Raw genomic sequence first — 14932 nt, 5'->3', positions numbered from 1 at the left:
TAGCTTTCTTTTGGGGAGTTCATCCTTCAGGCAGGGTATCTGACAGCATGAGAATATTTATAATTTAAGAAAAAAGAGAATGGTCAACTAACAAGGACTCAATTTCCTTTCCTTGGTTCCCAGAAGTACAAATAATATTTGGGGAGCAATTCTAAGTAAAATGAATGGGGACAGGAAGTTCCTAGAGAATGACCTGGTACTGGATTCTAGCATAAAGGTGATAAGGCAGAAACTTTATGGATCTCTTAATCCCCAGGAGTGTATGGCCTCAGCATTAAGATAAAGAATACAAGTGTATAAAGTAACAGCATTTTTTTTTAAAGACAAGTGACAAATGAGGGCTGGGTCAATTCAGACTGGGGAGATATCCCCTGGCGTGGGGACTTTTGTAAATAAATTGGTACCTGACTCGTGCACTTGGGATGAGTAAGATGATGGGCAGAGAGTAGAGAAGCATAGAGCTGGGGGAGATAGGGAAGAATAAGGCCTGTCTGGGAAGAATGAGTCAGCAAAGTTACAGGTTTGTCTAGAGTTAAGGGTCCAAGTACTAGAGACCTTGAAAATAAAGTTGGAAGGTTAGTCTGGATAATGTAATTCACAACTATCTCAGGTCAGATTTTGAGGCCAAAGTGAAGATGAGCTGCATAGTTTCTGAGGTGGAATTTGATGCCATTTGGCTCACCAGCAACATTGTTTAGATGGGAAAATGCTATCCAGATGGACAGTTTAGATGAATCTTCATGGGAAAACTCTGTTGCATTTATTTGTCTCAGTAGTATTGTTTCTTTTATCAAAATTTAACAATACATAGGAAATATCATTAAATAAAGGTCGGGGCGCCTGGCTGGCTCAGTTGGTTAAGTGACTGCCTTCGGCTCAGGTCATGATCCTGGAGTCCCGGGATCGAGTCCCGCATCGGGCTCCCTGCTCGGCGGGGAGTCTGCTTCTCCCTCTGACCCTCCTCCCTCTCATGCTCTCTGTCTCTCATTCTCTCTCTCGCAAATAAATGAAAAAATCTTAAATAAATAAATAAATAAATAAATAAATAAATAAATAAATAAATGTCGTTGAAGATCTGCAAGCACCAGATGACAATATCACTGAAGAAAATGTTCCCAAGAACTGTGAACAGTGCCCTGAGTTTGTGGTAATTAGTGGCCTTTAATAGAATTTTTGTCTTTGTATTTTTAAAGGTCAAAGAATGTCACTCACCACTCCTTTATGAGTCTCGACAGCTGTTGATACCATTGGAAGAATTAGAAAAGCAGATGACACTCTTTTATGACTCACTTGGGAAAATCAATGAAATTTTAACAGTTCTTGAGCATGAGGCACAATCTAGTGCTCTTTTTAAACAGAAACAACAGGTAAGGAGAAGTCCTTTTGAGGAGACATAGTTATTTTAAAGCATGTGTAGTAAGACGGAGGTGGTGCTTATAGTGGTAGAAATTCGGTTAGGACAGGAAACATTTTTCTAGAATAGCGTTGGCATCCAGGGGTGCCTGGGTGGCTCAGTCGTTAAGTGTCTGCCTTTGGCTCAGGTCATGATCCCAATGTCCTGTCACTGAGCCCAGCAACATTAGGCTCCCTGTGCAGCAGGGAGTCTGCTTCTCGCTCTCCCTCTCTCTCTTAAATAAATAAATAAATAAATAAAATCTTAAAAAAAAAATAGAACAGCACTGGCATCTCAAAACAAAAATATACATCTGTCCAAAGACGAAACCCCTGTCCACTAACGATAAAATGAAAATTTTATCTATCTAAATTTATATAGAGATAACATTTTTATAAATAAATTTCAAATTTTAGATATTTAGATATATAAAAGCAAATAGTTGCATTCTGTTTCTATCCAGTGTCTGTAAACTGTCTTATGAGATCTTTTCTTTGCCTCTAAGATTAAGTCTGATTATACAATCATAAAATTCTGGAAATGTGTTTGGAGTGATAATCATTTTTTTGGTTTCAGTTTTTATAAGCAGATCTCTATGCAGAACAGCTTCCCACCCTTGCAGCTAATTGACTTATTTAGGTAGTTTATTATAAATGACCCTATCCATCAGAGGAGTGTGAAACTTAATGGGCAAATGGTTTACCACTGCATTCGCTGAAACAGATTCTTGGAAGGAAGGTAGCATCACTTAGCAGAAAGAACAGAGAGTATCTGAAGTGAGTCAGACAGGTATTCAGATCTTAGATCTGATATAACAAATTACAAAGATTTGATTAGCTTTTATTTCCTCACCTTAAAATGCAGATAATGATAATACATAAGTTGAGAGCTTATTGTGGAGATTACATTATATATTCCATAATGTAACTAGCACATAGTGGCACATAGTATGTACTCTATAACTGGTAGCAATTATTATTATTTTTTTACTATTACTGATAGTAAAACCACAATGATTATACCACCAAACCCTATTCCAGTGGGTTTTCATCATATTGGATAAAGATTGTCTTTCACTTTGAGTTACAGTGCCATTTCTCGTATTCTCAAATTGCTATAAATTGCCATCAAAGAATCCTTCCACAATTAAAATAACATTTGATATCTTAGTAATAATAATATTAATAATATTTAATAATATCTTTCTAACATATATTACTTTTTATGTCCTAAATCTTCAAAAGGAAAAATATGTCCTTACTTCGTTTTTTCAAAACAAACAAACAAAGCCTTGGTCTTAATATTTGCCTCTAGATTACCAAAACTGGTATCCAAATGAGCAGTTTGAAATACTTTTCCAAGCTGTTGAGGGTGTCGAAATGCAAATAGTGCAGCTTCAGGTCAAAAAATGACTGTTGGCCTTGGGCTGGGCTGGATAATTCTGCTGTCAATTGCAGAAATCACTATGATGCTAGGTTACTAAGCAGAGGTGGAAGGGCCTGGGTCACCATGGTTTCTCATCCTGCAAATGTGTGACTGCAAGTCCTCCCACACCAACCAGTCTGCTGCCTTTTGTGGTTAGTATCTGAGGTCCACCATTTTGTTAATGAGGTTGACAGCTTATGAACCTTAGGAATTCAAATATTGTACATTTTGGCATACACAAATAATATATAATTTGCTGCACTCTTTCAGTAAAGTATGTGCATTAGTATTTATTTAGTCAGATTAAAACCTAACATGTTGATTGATTTTGGGATTGTTCTCTCAATAAATCATAGGCCTGTGAGTTGGACACATTGCAGGCAAATAACAATTTTGATGGCCTTTCATTTTCTTAATGTTAATAATGCAGGCATGAAATTTTAAAAAATCTCAAAAAACTCAATGTGACATTTAAATGCCTTATATAAAAAAACACGGACCAGTGATTGCTTAAAACTGAGCTCTTCTCAATGAAAAGAAACACTTCTCTGTACTTTTGATTTTACTTACAGCTGACTAAAAGCCTCAAAGCCATATAATGTTGTTCTTATTGTTTTGTAATGGTATTCTCTTTCCTTCTCTTTCTCACCCTTTTAAATACTATTGTTGTGGGCTTCCTTTCCCTGTAGGAACTGTCAGCTTGTCAAGAAAGCTGTAAGAAAACCATGACACAAATTGAGAAAGGCAGTCAAAATGTTCAAAAGTTCGTGACCTTGAGCAGTTTGTTAAAGCATTTCGATCAGACAAAGCTGCACAGACAGATTGCAGATGTCCATGGTGCTTTCCAGGTAAGCTTTCTCCCTGCTATAGAAGCCTAAGCCAAGGAAAATACAAAGAATGAGGACATGTAAGTCTCATGGCTAAATGAGGCTAAATGCCTTGCCTACTGAGGTTTGGAACCAGTCATTTTACTTCTTTTTCTAATACTCATTAATGCCAGAAGAAGTTGATTACTCCCATCATAATGAAACGTATTCCTTCTGAGTGTTCTTTTTTAAAGAAACAGTACTCTTTAACAAAATGATGCTTTCGATAATGAGACAGCAGCCTCACATTGGCATTATTTTTTAAATCAAGAATATGGTGAAGAAAATTGGAGACTGGAAGAAACATGTGGAAACCAATAGTCGCTTGATGAAAAAATTTGAGGAGTCTCGAGCAGAGTTAGAGAAGGTGCTGCGGATTGCTCAGGAGGGCCTGGAGGAAAAGGGAAACCCGGAAGACCTCCTGAAGAGACATACCGTGAGTTTGTCCCTCATGCCGCACTTGACCTGAGGACACAGACAAGTGGTCTTGAGTGAAAAATAAAAAGAACATTCTGTCCTAATACTAAGTTTTTGAGGCGGGGGGAAGAAGAGGTGAGTTAGGAAGGCAGAAGAAACATTTTAGGTTATTAGACCCCAAAAATGGCAGCAGCAAAAAAAACTTCAGGAGCAATTGATGAGCTGCATTATAATTGGCCATTCTTAAGCCCCTGAAGTAGTAGAGTTATTAGATATATAATGAGGCTCTCCTGAATTATTTAGCTGAGAAATTCTTACATAACCAACATATTCTTTTTAAGAGATAATTTGAGGTGGATGGCTAAGTCTTTGTGCTCATTTCATGAATCCGCCATATCGAAGTGTGAATACCATGTCACTTGAAGTTTGGTAGCTGATCCACAACTTGTCCTATTGTGAAGTCATCTTCCTGTTAATCATACTCATTTAAATCATATAGGTATTGAAAATGTTGATAGTCTCTTAAATGCTGTATGGAGATGATGGGGCCTCTGAGATCATGTATTTTGAGTCATGTTTCCTGAAATTTCAGTGGATATTGATATAAACCACACTATCAGATGATGACTGCAATATATTTTTTTTTTTTCCGAGTACTGTGTGATCTTTATTCCATGAAAATCTTGAACTCGTGATAGAGAGAGCATGAGAGGGGGAGAGTCAGACTCCCCGCTGAGCAGGGAGCCCCATGCGGGACTCGATCCCGGGACTCCAGGATCATGACCTGAGCCGAAGGCAGTCACTTAACCAACTGAGCCACCCAGGTGCCCCTGCAATATATTTGTGATGTAGCTGACTGAACTTAAGGTTGACGTCTGTGACCACTCAACATCTCCTTCAGTTGATACTTTTGCTGCAGTGTGGCCCTTTCTGTTTTGAACCACTGTTGTTTTAAAGTATGTCTGCATATATCCTCCTGAGTCTGTGTGAGACTTGGTCATGTATATAGGTGCACATGTGCTGTTTGGGTCTGTTTGGGCGGCCATAAAAATATACACAGGTTGGTTGGCTTCAGCAACAGGCATTTATTTTCTCACAGTTCTGGAGACTATAGGTCTGAGATCAGAGTACTAGCATGGTTGGGTTTGGTGAGGACTCTCTTCCTGGCTTGTGGATGGTCACCTTGTCACTGTGTTCTCATAAGGCAGAGATACATAGGGAGCAAGATCTTTGATGTCTCCTGTTACAAGGGCACTAATTCCATCATGAGGGACCCACCCTCGTGACCTCATTTAACCTAATTACCCCAATGGCTTCAGCTCCAAATATCATCACATTGGGGGTTAGGGATTCAACATATAAATTTGGGCAGGTAGTGGGGAGCACCGTTCTGTCCATAGCTTGTGGGGCCATGTGCGTACTTGTCTGAATGTAGAAACGGCTCATAATGAATCAGCAGGGCCTGAAACCCATTACAGTAGGGTATGAGGAATTGTGAGACTAAACGCTAGCTTCTGTTCTGCTCTTCTGACTTCACCGAAGAGGAGTGAAAACTCTATTACTATGGAATCAAGTTTTTAGGCCCCTTGGCCTTCCGGAATAGTCTACCAAATTTGAAAGCTGAAAAGATTTTTTTTTTTCCTAAAAAATGAAAAGCACTAGTTGAATTTCAGATGTGGTGGCTTCTGACTCATAACTGTAGATAATTATAGTTCATTCCTGAAAAAAAAAAAAAAGAGTAGTTGCCAGGAAGGTTTGAAGAGGGCAGCAGCTGGCTGAGGGACTCGTGTAGACGCGTGACTGCTTAACTGTAGAGTGTCTGATGCTGCCTTTTATTCTTCCCGACACTCTTAACCACTTCCTCCTCTCCGTGCCAGGAGTTCTTCAGTCAGCTGGATCAGAGAGTGCTCAATGCTTTCCTGAAAGCTTGCGACGAGCTCACCGACATTCTCCCTGAGCAGGAACAGCAGGGCCTGCAGGAAGCCGTTAGAAAGCTCCATAAACAGTGGAAGGTGAGTCAGGACATAATGGGAACACACACATAAGTAGGTGCCACGAATGATGGGAGAGAGCATGAGGGTGTTAAGGTTCGATTGTAAGAGAAATTCATGGAAAATCACCACAGGTACTTCTCCCATTTAAAAAAACCAAACGAATAAAACGATCAAATATGATATGATTTTGTTTTTCTTATTTTTTAGTAGTGTTGATTTTATCATATTACTTAAGAGTGCTCTTTTTCTTTTCCTGAGTATTTTTGGGGGTAGGAATGACAAGGGCATTTAATTCGGTAACATTTAGTAAGCTCTTCTCATCTAAGTAAATTACATTAGGCATACTAACATTTTGCTGTTTTCAAGGATTTTACCATCTGGTTTAGATTGTTATGGTCTAAAAAATATAAATACAAACACTTATTGGTTAAGGACGCAGGGATGAACAAAGCACAGTCCATTTCTCCAAAGGCTTTAGAGCCCAGTAGGAGAGAGAATTAGTTGCAGGTAATGAAAGTATAATATGTAATAAGTCCCCAAAAGTATAGTTAATGCTTATGAAAGCTTTGGAAGAGAGAAGTGGGCCCACTCGGAGAGTGGAAAGGAGTGAATCAAGTAACTAGTTTTTGTCTTAGGATTTTAAAGAAGAAGCAGAGATCTGGGAGTGGGTGGGAGGGGGAAATACCAGCACCTGGAAGAGAGACAGCAGGACAGCCCTCGAATGGGGGTGTAGGGATTCATTTGGCTGGTCTAACTTGAGTGCCCCACACTGGGCATGTCACAAGGAAGCCGACTCTAGAATCCGCATGCCAGGGGGGCAGCTGCGGTACCATGAAGACCCGCCCAGGGCTGTCTTGCTCAAGCCAGGCTGGAGGAAGCCTGCTCCAGCAGCAGGTTAACGAGTGCTATGACAAGGTAATAGCGAGTGGCGAACTTCATGTGTATTATGTGAAGAAGTCACGGGATCTGGAAGGTAGGCAGCTAAAATACTCTCCATCAGCTTTTGTTATTCTCTCGATTTTTTTTTTTTTTCATCTCAGTAACATAGGCTAAAAAAATCATCCCCAAGCATAGGAAGAACACAGTTAAGGACATATTTTATTTGCTAAATATAAAAACTAGAAAAAGATTCTTGAAGAAACCCAAGCTTTTGAAGTTGTCTTTAAAGCTTAACATATCATAAATGTATTATGGAATAGAGATTCTAATGGAAAGCTGTATTTATTTTATATATACACACAAACTCTCATTAAGCTCTCTAGGATATAATCTGTTCTAGTCTTTCCATAGCCCCAAATCATTTTCTCATCTGTTACCGTAGTATTTTATTTTAAAAGTAACCTTTTAAATGCCATAGGATACAAGCTGGCTAAAATTAATAAATTATAGGACTGAAGGTAATGATGTAGCTTATGATTATATATCAAAAAAGAACATAAAACATCTCATGTTTGCATGCTGCTGGCTTGTTTTCTCAAGGAATGCGCTAAGGAAAAAGGACAAGGCAGGTGGTCAAAGGCATGGGCCATTTGATCTGGCCTCTTTACTAATAAAGTTTTCTCTTTGCCCTTTGCGTAGTGAGTATAAATATGTTCTTCCTACCTCCCAGGGTCATTGACAAAATTAAATGGGACATATGCCGGGGAGAGGGTATGTGGAATCAGTGCATCATTTAAGTTTAGATTCAAATCTAGCTTTTCTACTTACCCCTGAGCCTCAGTGGTCTAATTTGTGAAATAGGAATATTAATACTGTGTGGAGCTATAGTAAAAATTAAATAGAATAATTACTGTGAAAAATCTGACCCTGCAGGCTGAAAGAATTCATTGTGGCCCCACTACTTGGAAAAGTACAAAGAACAGCATCCAGGTGCAGACAATAGTGATTAAATCACATTGGCCCCAAAGGGAATATTTTATGGTTTTTGCCACTCCAATTAAAAATGTATATAATCTGGAATGGTATCATATTTTTTTGAATCTTCCTATGGAATGTAGGATCTTCAAGGAGAAGCCCCATATCATTTGCTTCATCTGAAGATTGATGTGGAGAAGAATAGATTCTTAGCTTCTGTAGAAGAATGCAGAACTGAGCTGGATCGAGAGACCAAGCTGGTGCCCCAGGAAGGCAGTGAAAAGATCATTAAAGAGCACAGGGTACGTCTCTCACACCCCAAGTGCAGGCATGCAAAGTCACATTTTTACCTGAAAGATATATACCTGATACTTTGGTTTGGGTCCAAAAACCCTAAATAGCTTAATTACTATATAGTAGTAGACTAAATGGGAAACTTCTATGAAAATATGGAAGTATTGTATGGATTTTCACAAGGATTATATCAATGTTTATTGTTCATTAGATTTTCTTCAGTGACAAGGGTCCTCATCATCTTTGTGAGAAAAGGTTACAGCTTATTGAAGAACTGTGTCTGAAGCTCCCAGTCCGGGACCCAATAAGGAACACACCTGAAACCTGTCACGCGACTCTCAAAGAGCTCAGAGCTACCATTGATACCACCTACATGAAGCTTGTGGAAGACCCAGACAAGTGGAAGGACTACACTAGCAGGTAGTTGTGGAACTGCTTCCAGAGATGGACACTGTCTGTCCTAATACTGTTAATTCAGAGATCACTGCACGACAAGAAGTGACGTGTGTTTCCTCTGAAGCAATAAAGAAAATCAGATTGTATGATCTTACCCATGCTCTTAATATAAAAATGCTTCATTTAATAAAAAGAATGGGTTTCAGTCAGAAACAAGGTGAAGCACTTAATTTCCAAGGGACCCAGATGTTGCCTTTTGGAAGCACATTTGGCAGTTCCTTTCTCCCTGATTTCCTCATATCCCCGGAGGGAGACTTCTCCCTCTGGGTTTCTGTCTCAATCCGGTGGAGATAGATGAGGCCAGACCTCAGGTGGTGCCTTCCATATTTCCAGGTGCTCAGGCCCTGGGAACGCACCTTTTTCCTTAGCTGAGCTCCGTCTGCTCTGCTTTCTCTTTCCTCCAAGTGACAGCTCAGAGGCAGCCACCCCTGTCCTGAGCTTCATGTTAAAGGAACAGTTCCCAGAAAATTTGTTAATTGACTTGCTAATCAGTTGATTGCTAGATGTCCATGAATAAATTCAAAATAGAAAATGTATTTTAACCACTGGGATATTTTCTCCCCTTAATAAGAAAATACTTGTGTTATTTCAGAATTTCTGAGTTCTCATCTTGGATATCTGCAAAGGAGACACAGTTGAGAGGGTTTAAGAGTGAACCCTTCGATACTGCCAGCCATGGAGAGATTAAATGTGCTGTAGAGGTTAGTTCTGGTCCATATTTTTCATTAATAAAAAAATTAATGGTAGACCGACTAACTGATGTATTCTTTTCTTTCTGTAAAAAAATTAAATTACTGAAAAACTGTCTTAAGAATAAGTCTCCTCATGTTACTGTGAAGAAGAATAGGGGATGATTTTCCCTATTGAATCATTGTTAGCTTTGAGATTTAGTCATGCTTAGTGGTACCTCTCATAGATCTTTAGCTAATGGAAAATCCTGAGAGGAAAATTGCATGCATGGGCCTACAACACAGCAGAGATTTAAGAATTGTCATGGAAAACAAGAACACTGTAGGTTTTTATACATTTTCAGCCATTCAAAAGCCAGATCACAGAATTGGGAAAGGTCTTTAAGTCTCATTTATATGTCACATTCAATCTGGATTGATTAGCTCTGGGAGCATGGGCACACCTAGCCAGATGACTAGGCTGAACCTCAAGCCCTAACCCAGTTCACATTCTGTGAATGACACACAGCAACCCTCTCCTTCTTAGTGTGGCTCTGCTCTGTTTTGTAGACACACGCCATTGCGAAAATCCTTATCTTTGAGCATTTGAGCTCTTGCAAGTCACGTAGTTCCTGTGAATGAGAATATATTTCCTTTCTATTCCTATCCTCTGAGTTTTATGTTTTTCTCTTAAATTTATAATCCCATTAGGGGCGCCTGGGTGGCTCAGTTGGTTAAGCGACTGCCTTCGGCTCAGGTCACGATCCTGGAGTCCCGGGATCGAGTCCCACATCGGGCTCCCTGCTCAGCGGGGAGTCTGCTTCTCCCTCTGACCCTCCCCCCTCTCATGTGCTCTCTCTCTCTCATTCTCTCTCTCAAATAAATAAATAAAATCTTTAAAAAAAAAAATTTATAATCCCATTAAATACTAGAGATGCTCAATAATATCATGCTATACCTATAGAAGGATATTTATATTTGCTCTTTGTTGCTGTTACATTACAAAAATAAAATGCATATCTTAAAATGAAGAGATCACTTGGTTCTGGAACCGGTGGGTGTGAATTTACCCTATAAGATCCTCTGTGGCAGCTGCATGGTTTCCTTGTGCTTCCCAGAGCTGTGTAGGAGGAAGAGGTTGCCCCAGTCAGCATTCCCACAGTTCCCAGCCCTTGCAAGGGCTGAGGCCCCGGAATCTTTCTGGCATTGTCTGGGTCAGTATACCCTCCCTTCCTGGCTTAGAGTTGTGCTCCTGTTTGCACATCTTACTATGTGGGTTATTGACTTCCAAAAGCTAACAAAAATGAGACATAAAATATAAGTTAATAGAGTTAAGATCAATTTTTAGGGCATCCATAATAATATTCAACAACTAAATGCCTCAAAAAAAAGAAATCCGCTCACTAAAAAAATGACTCTTTCAACCTTTTTTTCTAAAAATACCATGTTCCTTCCAGCTAACAGAAAATAAAATGTGGGGTGCCTGGGTGGCTCAGTCGTTAAGCGTCTGCCTTCGGCTCAGGTCATGATCCCAGGGTCCTGGGATCGAGGCCCACAAGGGGCTCCCTGCTCAGCAGAAAGCCCGCTTCTCCCTCTCGCACTCCCCCTGCTTGTGTTCCTGGTCTGGCTATCTCTCTGTCAAATAAATAAATAAAATCTTTAAAAAAAAAGAAAAGAAAATGTGTTATAGTTCCCAATTTTGGTATCCCATTTTCTTCTACAGGACTTTTAGAGGCACCTTTATTTGTGATCAAGGGACTATCTGTAAATATCTAACCATCTAATTATGAACTAACCATCTAGTTAGCTTTTTGATATAGAGAGTATTGATTTTACATATCAGGTATTGGCATTGGGGAAATATTTTTTTCTAGCACCTGTGGACTTTTGTTAAAGATGTGAACAAAAAGTAAAATAAGCAGGCACTCTACCGGTGAATGAATATTCTCCTACCTCCACCGTATGAACTTTCTTAGTCTGAGTCTGTTCTTGATTCACAATGTATTCTCTTCATTCCAGGAGATCAGAAATGGTGTTACCACAAAAGGCGAGACGCTCAACTGGCTGAAATCCAGGCTTAAAATTTTAATTGAAGTTTCTTCTGAGAATGAAGCCCAAAAGCAAGGAGATGAGCTGGCAAAATTATCTAGTTCTTTCAAGGCTCTTGTAGCTTTGTTATCAGAGGTATACCATTTACTCACACTCTAAATAGATAGTTTTGGGTGAGGAATCTGGAGGGTTCTTTTTCTTTTGGTTGTGATTTAAGAAGTAATTATATAAAGAAAGTATAGTTCAAACACAATAGTGAAGATACTTATTCATATGAAGATTGGTGGGGAAGATGTTTGAGTTATGGTCTGTGCCATTCTTGGATATGTTAGTTCAGAATAACAACCTATATTTAAAGTACAAAGCTTACCAGATCCACACTTTTTACTCTTACTAAAAGCATTGTTTCATGGTCAGTTGAAGGTATATTATAGAGTCAAATGAACCCAGAGTTACATTTTAACTCTGATAGCCCACTTCCTATATAATCTTGAGCTTGTCACTTAACATTTCTGGGTTTTGATTTTCTTACTTACAAAACAGAGCTAGAAAAACTTACCCCCAAAATGCAATAATATATGTAAAGCACTTAGTATAGTGCCTGAGAGTGAATGCTCAATAACCAATAGTGGGTAATAATAAAATATTCAATGTTAGCAGACAGTAAAATCTATTTTTTGAAAGACTTACTCATTTTAAACTTCTTGATATATATTTCAGTGTTTATATTCCTCTATGGATTAAAATACACAAACCTATTTACTTCATTTCTAGTATGCCCCTTCTACCCTTGGTGACACATTTACCGACCAGGTTGTCATGCATGTCTAAAGAGTCTGTGCATGGGAAGATAACATAAGAATGGAAAGTTGAATAGATAGCTACCATTATTTCTTGAAATCATTTATGAACTTGCATGGAAAAATGATCATCTAGATTATTTAAAGTTCCCTGATTCTGAAGATTTGGAATTCTCTGGAGATGTCCCTAAACTAACAGTTTGGTCAATTAACCTTTTATATTTTGAATGCATGTAGATCCACTTAAGACTCTAGCTGTGAATTTACATACACCAAAAATACTCTAAACTGCATGTGACTTTAGTTTTATGTATGAATTTTGATATTATGTATAATTTTTCTTAACAATTTTGACAAAATGAAAATAGTGATAGGATTAATCAAATTTTGGAACATGAGTTATTTCAATCCTTTGATATGCATCTTTCACAGCAATAGTCCAGGTAGCATAGCCACTACCATACTTCAAGTAAAATTCTTACGTCATTCTTCTCTACTCTTTTTTTGATCAAGAAGGTAAGGAGAAAAGTAAGGATTACAGTTTTAAAAAGTAAATGTACATGCAGGTGATCTCTGATCTAAGACTTAACAAATAGTTTTAGTCACATTGATAGATGAGTTTATATTTTGTTCCACACACACGCACACACACACACACTTAAAACACTTTGTCAGCCTTTAAAATTAGAAATTATTAGTCTCCCTAACACTTTCCCAAGGCCATTTATCTACTTTATCTTCCAAGTACTCTCATACCACTGCCCATGGGACTTGTAGCAAAAATCTACCCCTAACAAATACAGACATTAATTCTTTGCCCACCTATCTACCTTATTTTTTTAGTTTTATAGTTTTTTAAGTTTTTATTTGAATTTGAGTTAGTTAACATACAGTGTAATATTAGTTTCAGGAGTACAATATAGTGACTCAGTAACATTGCAGGATACAAAATCAAGGTAGAGAAATCTATTACGTTTATATAGACCAATAAGGAAGCGGCAGGAAGAGAAATCAAGGAATCTATCCATTTACAATTGCACCAATAACATAAGATAACTAGGAATATTATTTTTATATGTCTCTTTATAAGGAACATAAAATTTTTGTTTTCAATAAATCCTCACTCTATTTTTTTTTTTTTTTTTTTAGAGAGAGAGCACAACCGGGGGAGGGGCAAAGGGAGAGAGAGGATCTCAAGCAGACTTTCCGCTGAGCTCAGAGCCTGAATCAAGGTTGATCTCACCACCGTGAGCTCAGGACCTGAGCCCTATCTACTTAAACTTCGTAGTTTGTATTCATACCCCTGTATGCTACTCAATCATTAGTAAAACCAAAGAAAGAGGAAGGAAAAACATTCATTTTGTTCATGTAAGGATTTATATTAAAAGATGGATTTGACACATTCAGTCCATCCTTTGATTATAATCCATTTAATATTTAAATTAATGTTGAACACAAAGTGTGTGCAATTGTCCACTATAAGAAAAAGAGGCTGTGGATAGACTGGCAGTATGTAATGATGAGTCACTTCTTTCAACAAAAGCTGTGATTTACGGAGATCTGGAGTTTGTGGTTTTCATAGGGTCTTCTTGCTGTTTGGAGAATAGCACACTCATGTCACCTGGGACAAACTCAGAGAAGAGGGTCAAAGAAAAAGATGGAGTAAGAATAGGAGAAACTGAAAGGCTTCCATGGAACACAAATGACGTGCAGTGTGAAAATGATGATCTTAGTGAAGATGGAGAGCAATAGACTTTGAAAACAAAAGATGCTGGTGACCCTGGACTAGAGGAAGCAGAAATGAGATAGAAAATTCAGGGAAAAGAATTCACTAAAGAACCACAATATAATTGCTAACCAAAAATTAGCAATTATATTGTGTTTTATGTAAAAATATTGAAAGTGCATTTTTAACAAATACTCTTTATTCTTTTCATTTTTTCCCCTCCACAATTTTTTTCCTTACTTACTTTGAACAGGGTGGACTCAGCTTTATTACACTGCATTTTTATAATTTATGATTAAATTTTAGTCATGGGACTGTCATTAAAGGGATCCAGGAAATAAAATATACAGTATACCCATTTTCATTATCTTGCTTTGACTGCCAGGTTGAGTGGGCATAGAGCATGAGGCTTGCGATTCCCATAAATGGCTATGCCGTTTAATAATAACTAAATAAACCTCAAAAATATGAGAAAAAATAAAAGAGATCTGTGTATATATTTCAAGTTCCTGAGATGGACTCTACACATATTCTTAGAATATTTACGATTACCTGAGCATCATATGAGTTATACTTTTTTCATGAAAATCTAGGTTGAAAAGATGTTAAGCAACTTCGGGGACTGTGTCCAGTACAAAGAAATAGTGAAAAGTTCCCTTGAGGAGTTAATTTCTGGCTCTAAAGAAGTCCAGGAGCAGGCTGAGAAGATCCTGGACACTGAAAATTTGTTTGAAGCAGAACAGTTACTTCTTCATCACCAGGTAGGATGCCCTTTCCCCAGGGTACTTATGCAAAGTTCGTTAGTCACTGGCAGAGCCAGAGAAGTAAAGACAACTGTATGTCCAAGAGTAAGGACAAAGGGAGGGAGGGATGCAGGGAGGAGTCCAGGTGACCTCTGCTCTCTGCTAAATATTAGCTATTTCAGAAGAGCCTGTAAGATAAATTCTCAGCCTGAGTAATTTGATGCTATCAAAAGGTTCAAGGAATATT

At 38.2% G+C, this 14932-nt stretch overlaps 1 protein-coding gene across 1 annotated transcript in view; it reads left to right on the top strand.

The window, feature by feature from the left end:
- Window positions 1-14932, top strand: part of SYNE1 (spectrin repeat containing nuclear envelope protein 1) — a 444246-nt gene that overhangs the window by 157835 nt on the left and 271479 nt on the right. The window contains exons 21-29 of the mRNA XM_045865766.2: window positions 1194-1367; window positions 3508-3666; window positions 3956-4120; window positions 5979-6113; window positions 8093-8251; window positions 8455-8663; window positions 9292-9400; window positions 11387-11551; window positions 14536-14703. Coding sequence (XP_045721722.2) covers window positions 1194-1367; window positions 3508-3666; window positions 3956-4120; window positions 5979-6113; window positions 8093-8251; window positions 8455-8663; window positions 9292-9400; window positions 11387-11551; window positions 14536-14703 — 1443 coding nt within the window. The remainder of the gene's footprint in view (window positions 1-1193; window positions 1368-3507; window positions 3667-3955; window positions 4121-5978; window positions 6114-8092; window positions 8252-8454; window positions 8664-9291; window positions 9401-11386; window positions 11552-14535; window positions 14704-14932) is intronic.

This window comes from Mirounga angustirostris, unplaced genomic scaffold, assembly GCF_029215605.1.
Source record: "Mirounga angustirostris isolate CCGP_5_RB_7025 unplaced genomic scaffold, mMirAng1.0.hap1 SCAF_8, whole genome shotgun sequence".
NCBI classification, from domain to species: domain Eukaryota; kingdom Metazoa; phylum Chordata; class Mammalia; order Carnivora; family Phocidae; genus Mirounga; species Mirounga angustirostris.
The sequence above is the reverse complement of the archived record's forward strand: the minus strand, read 5'-3'. Positions and strand labels throughout refer to the sequence as shown.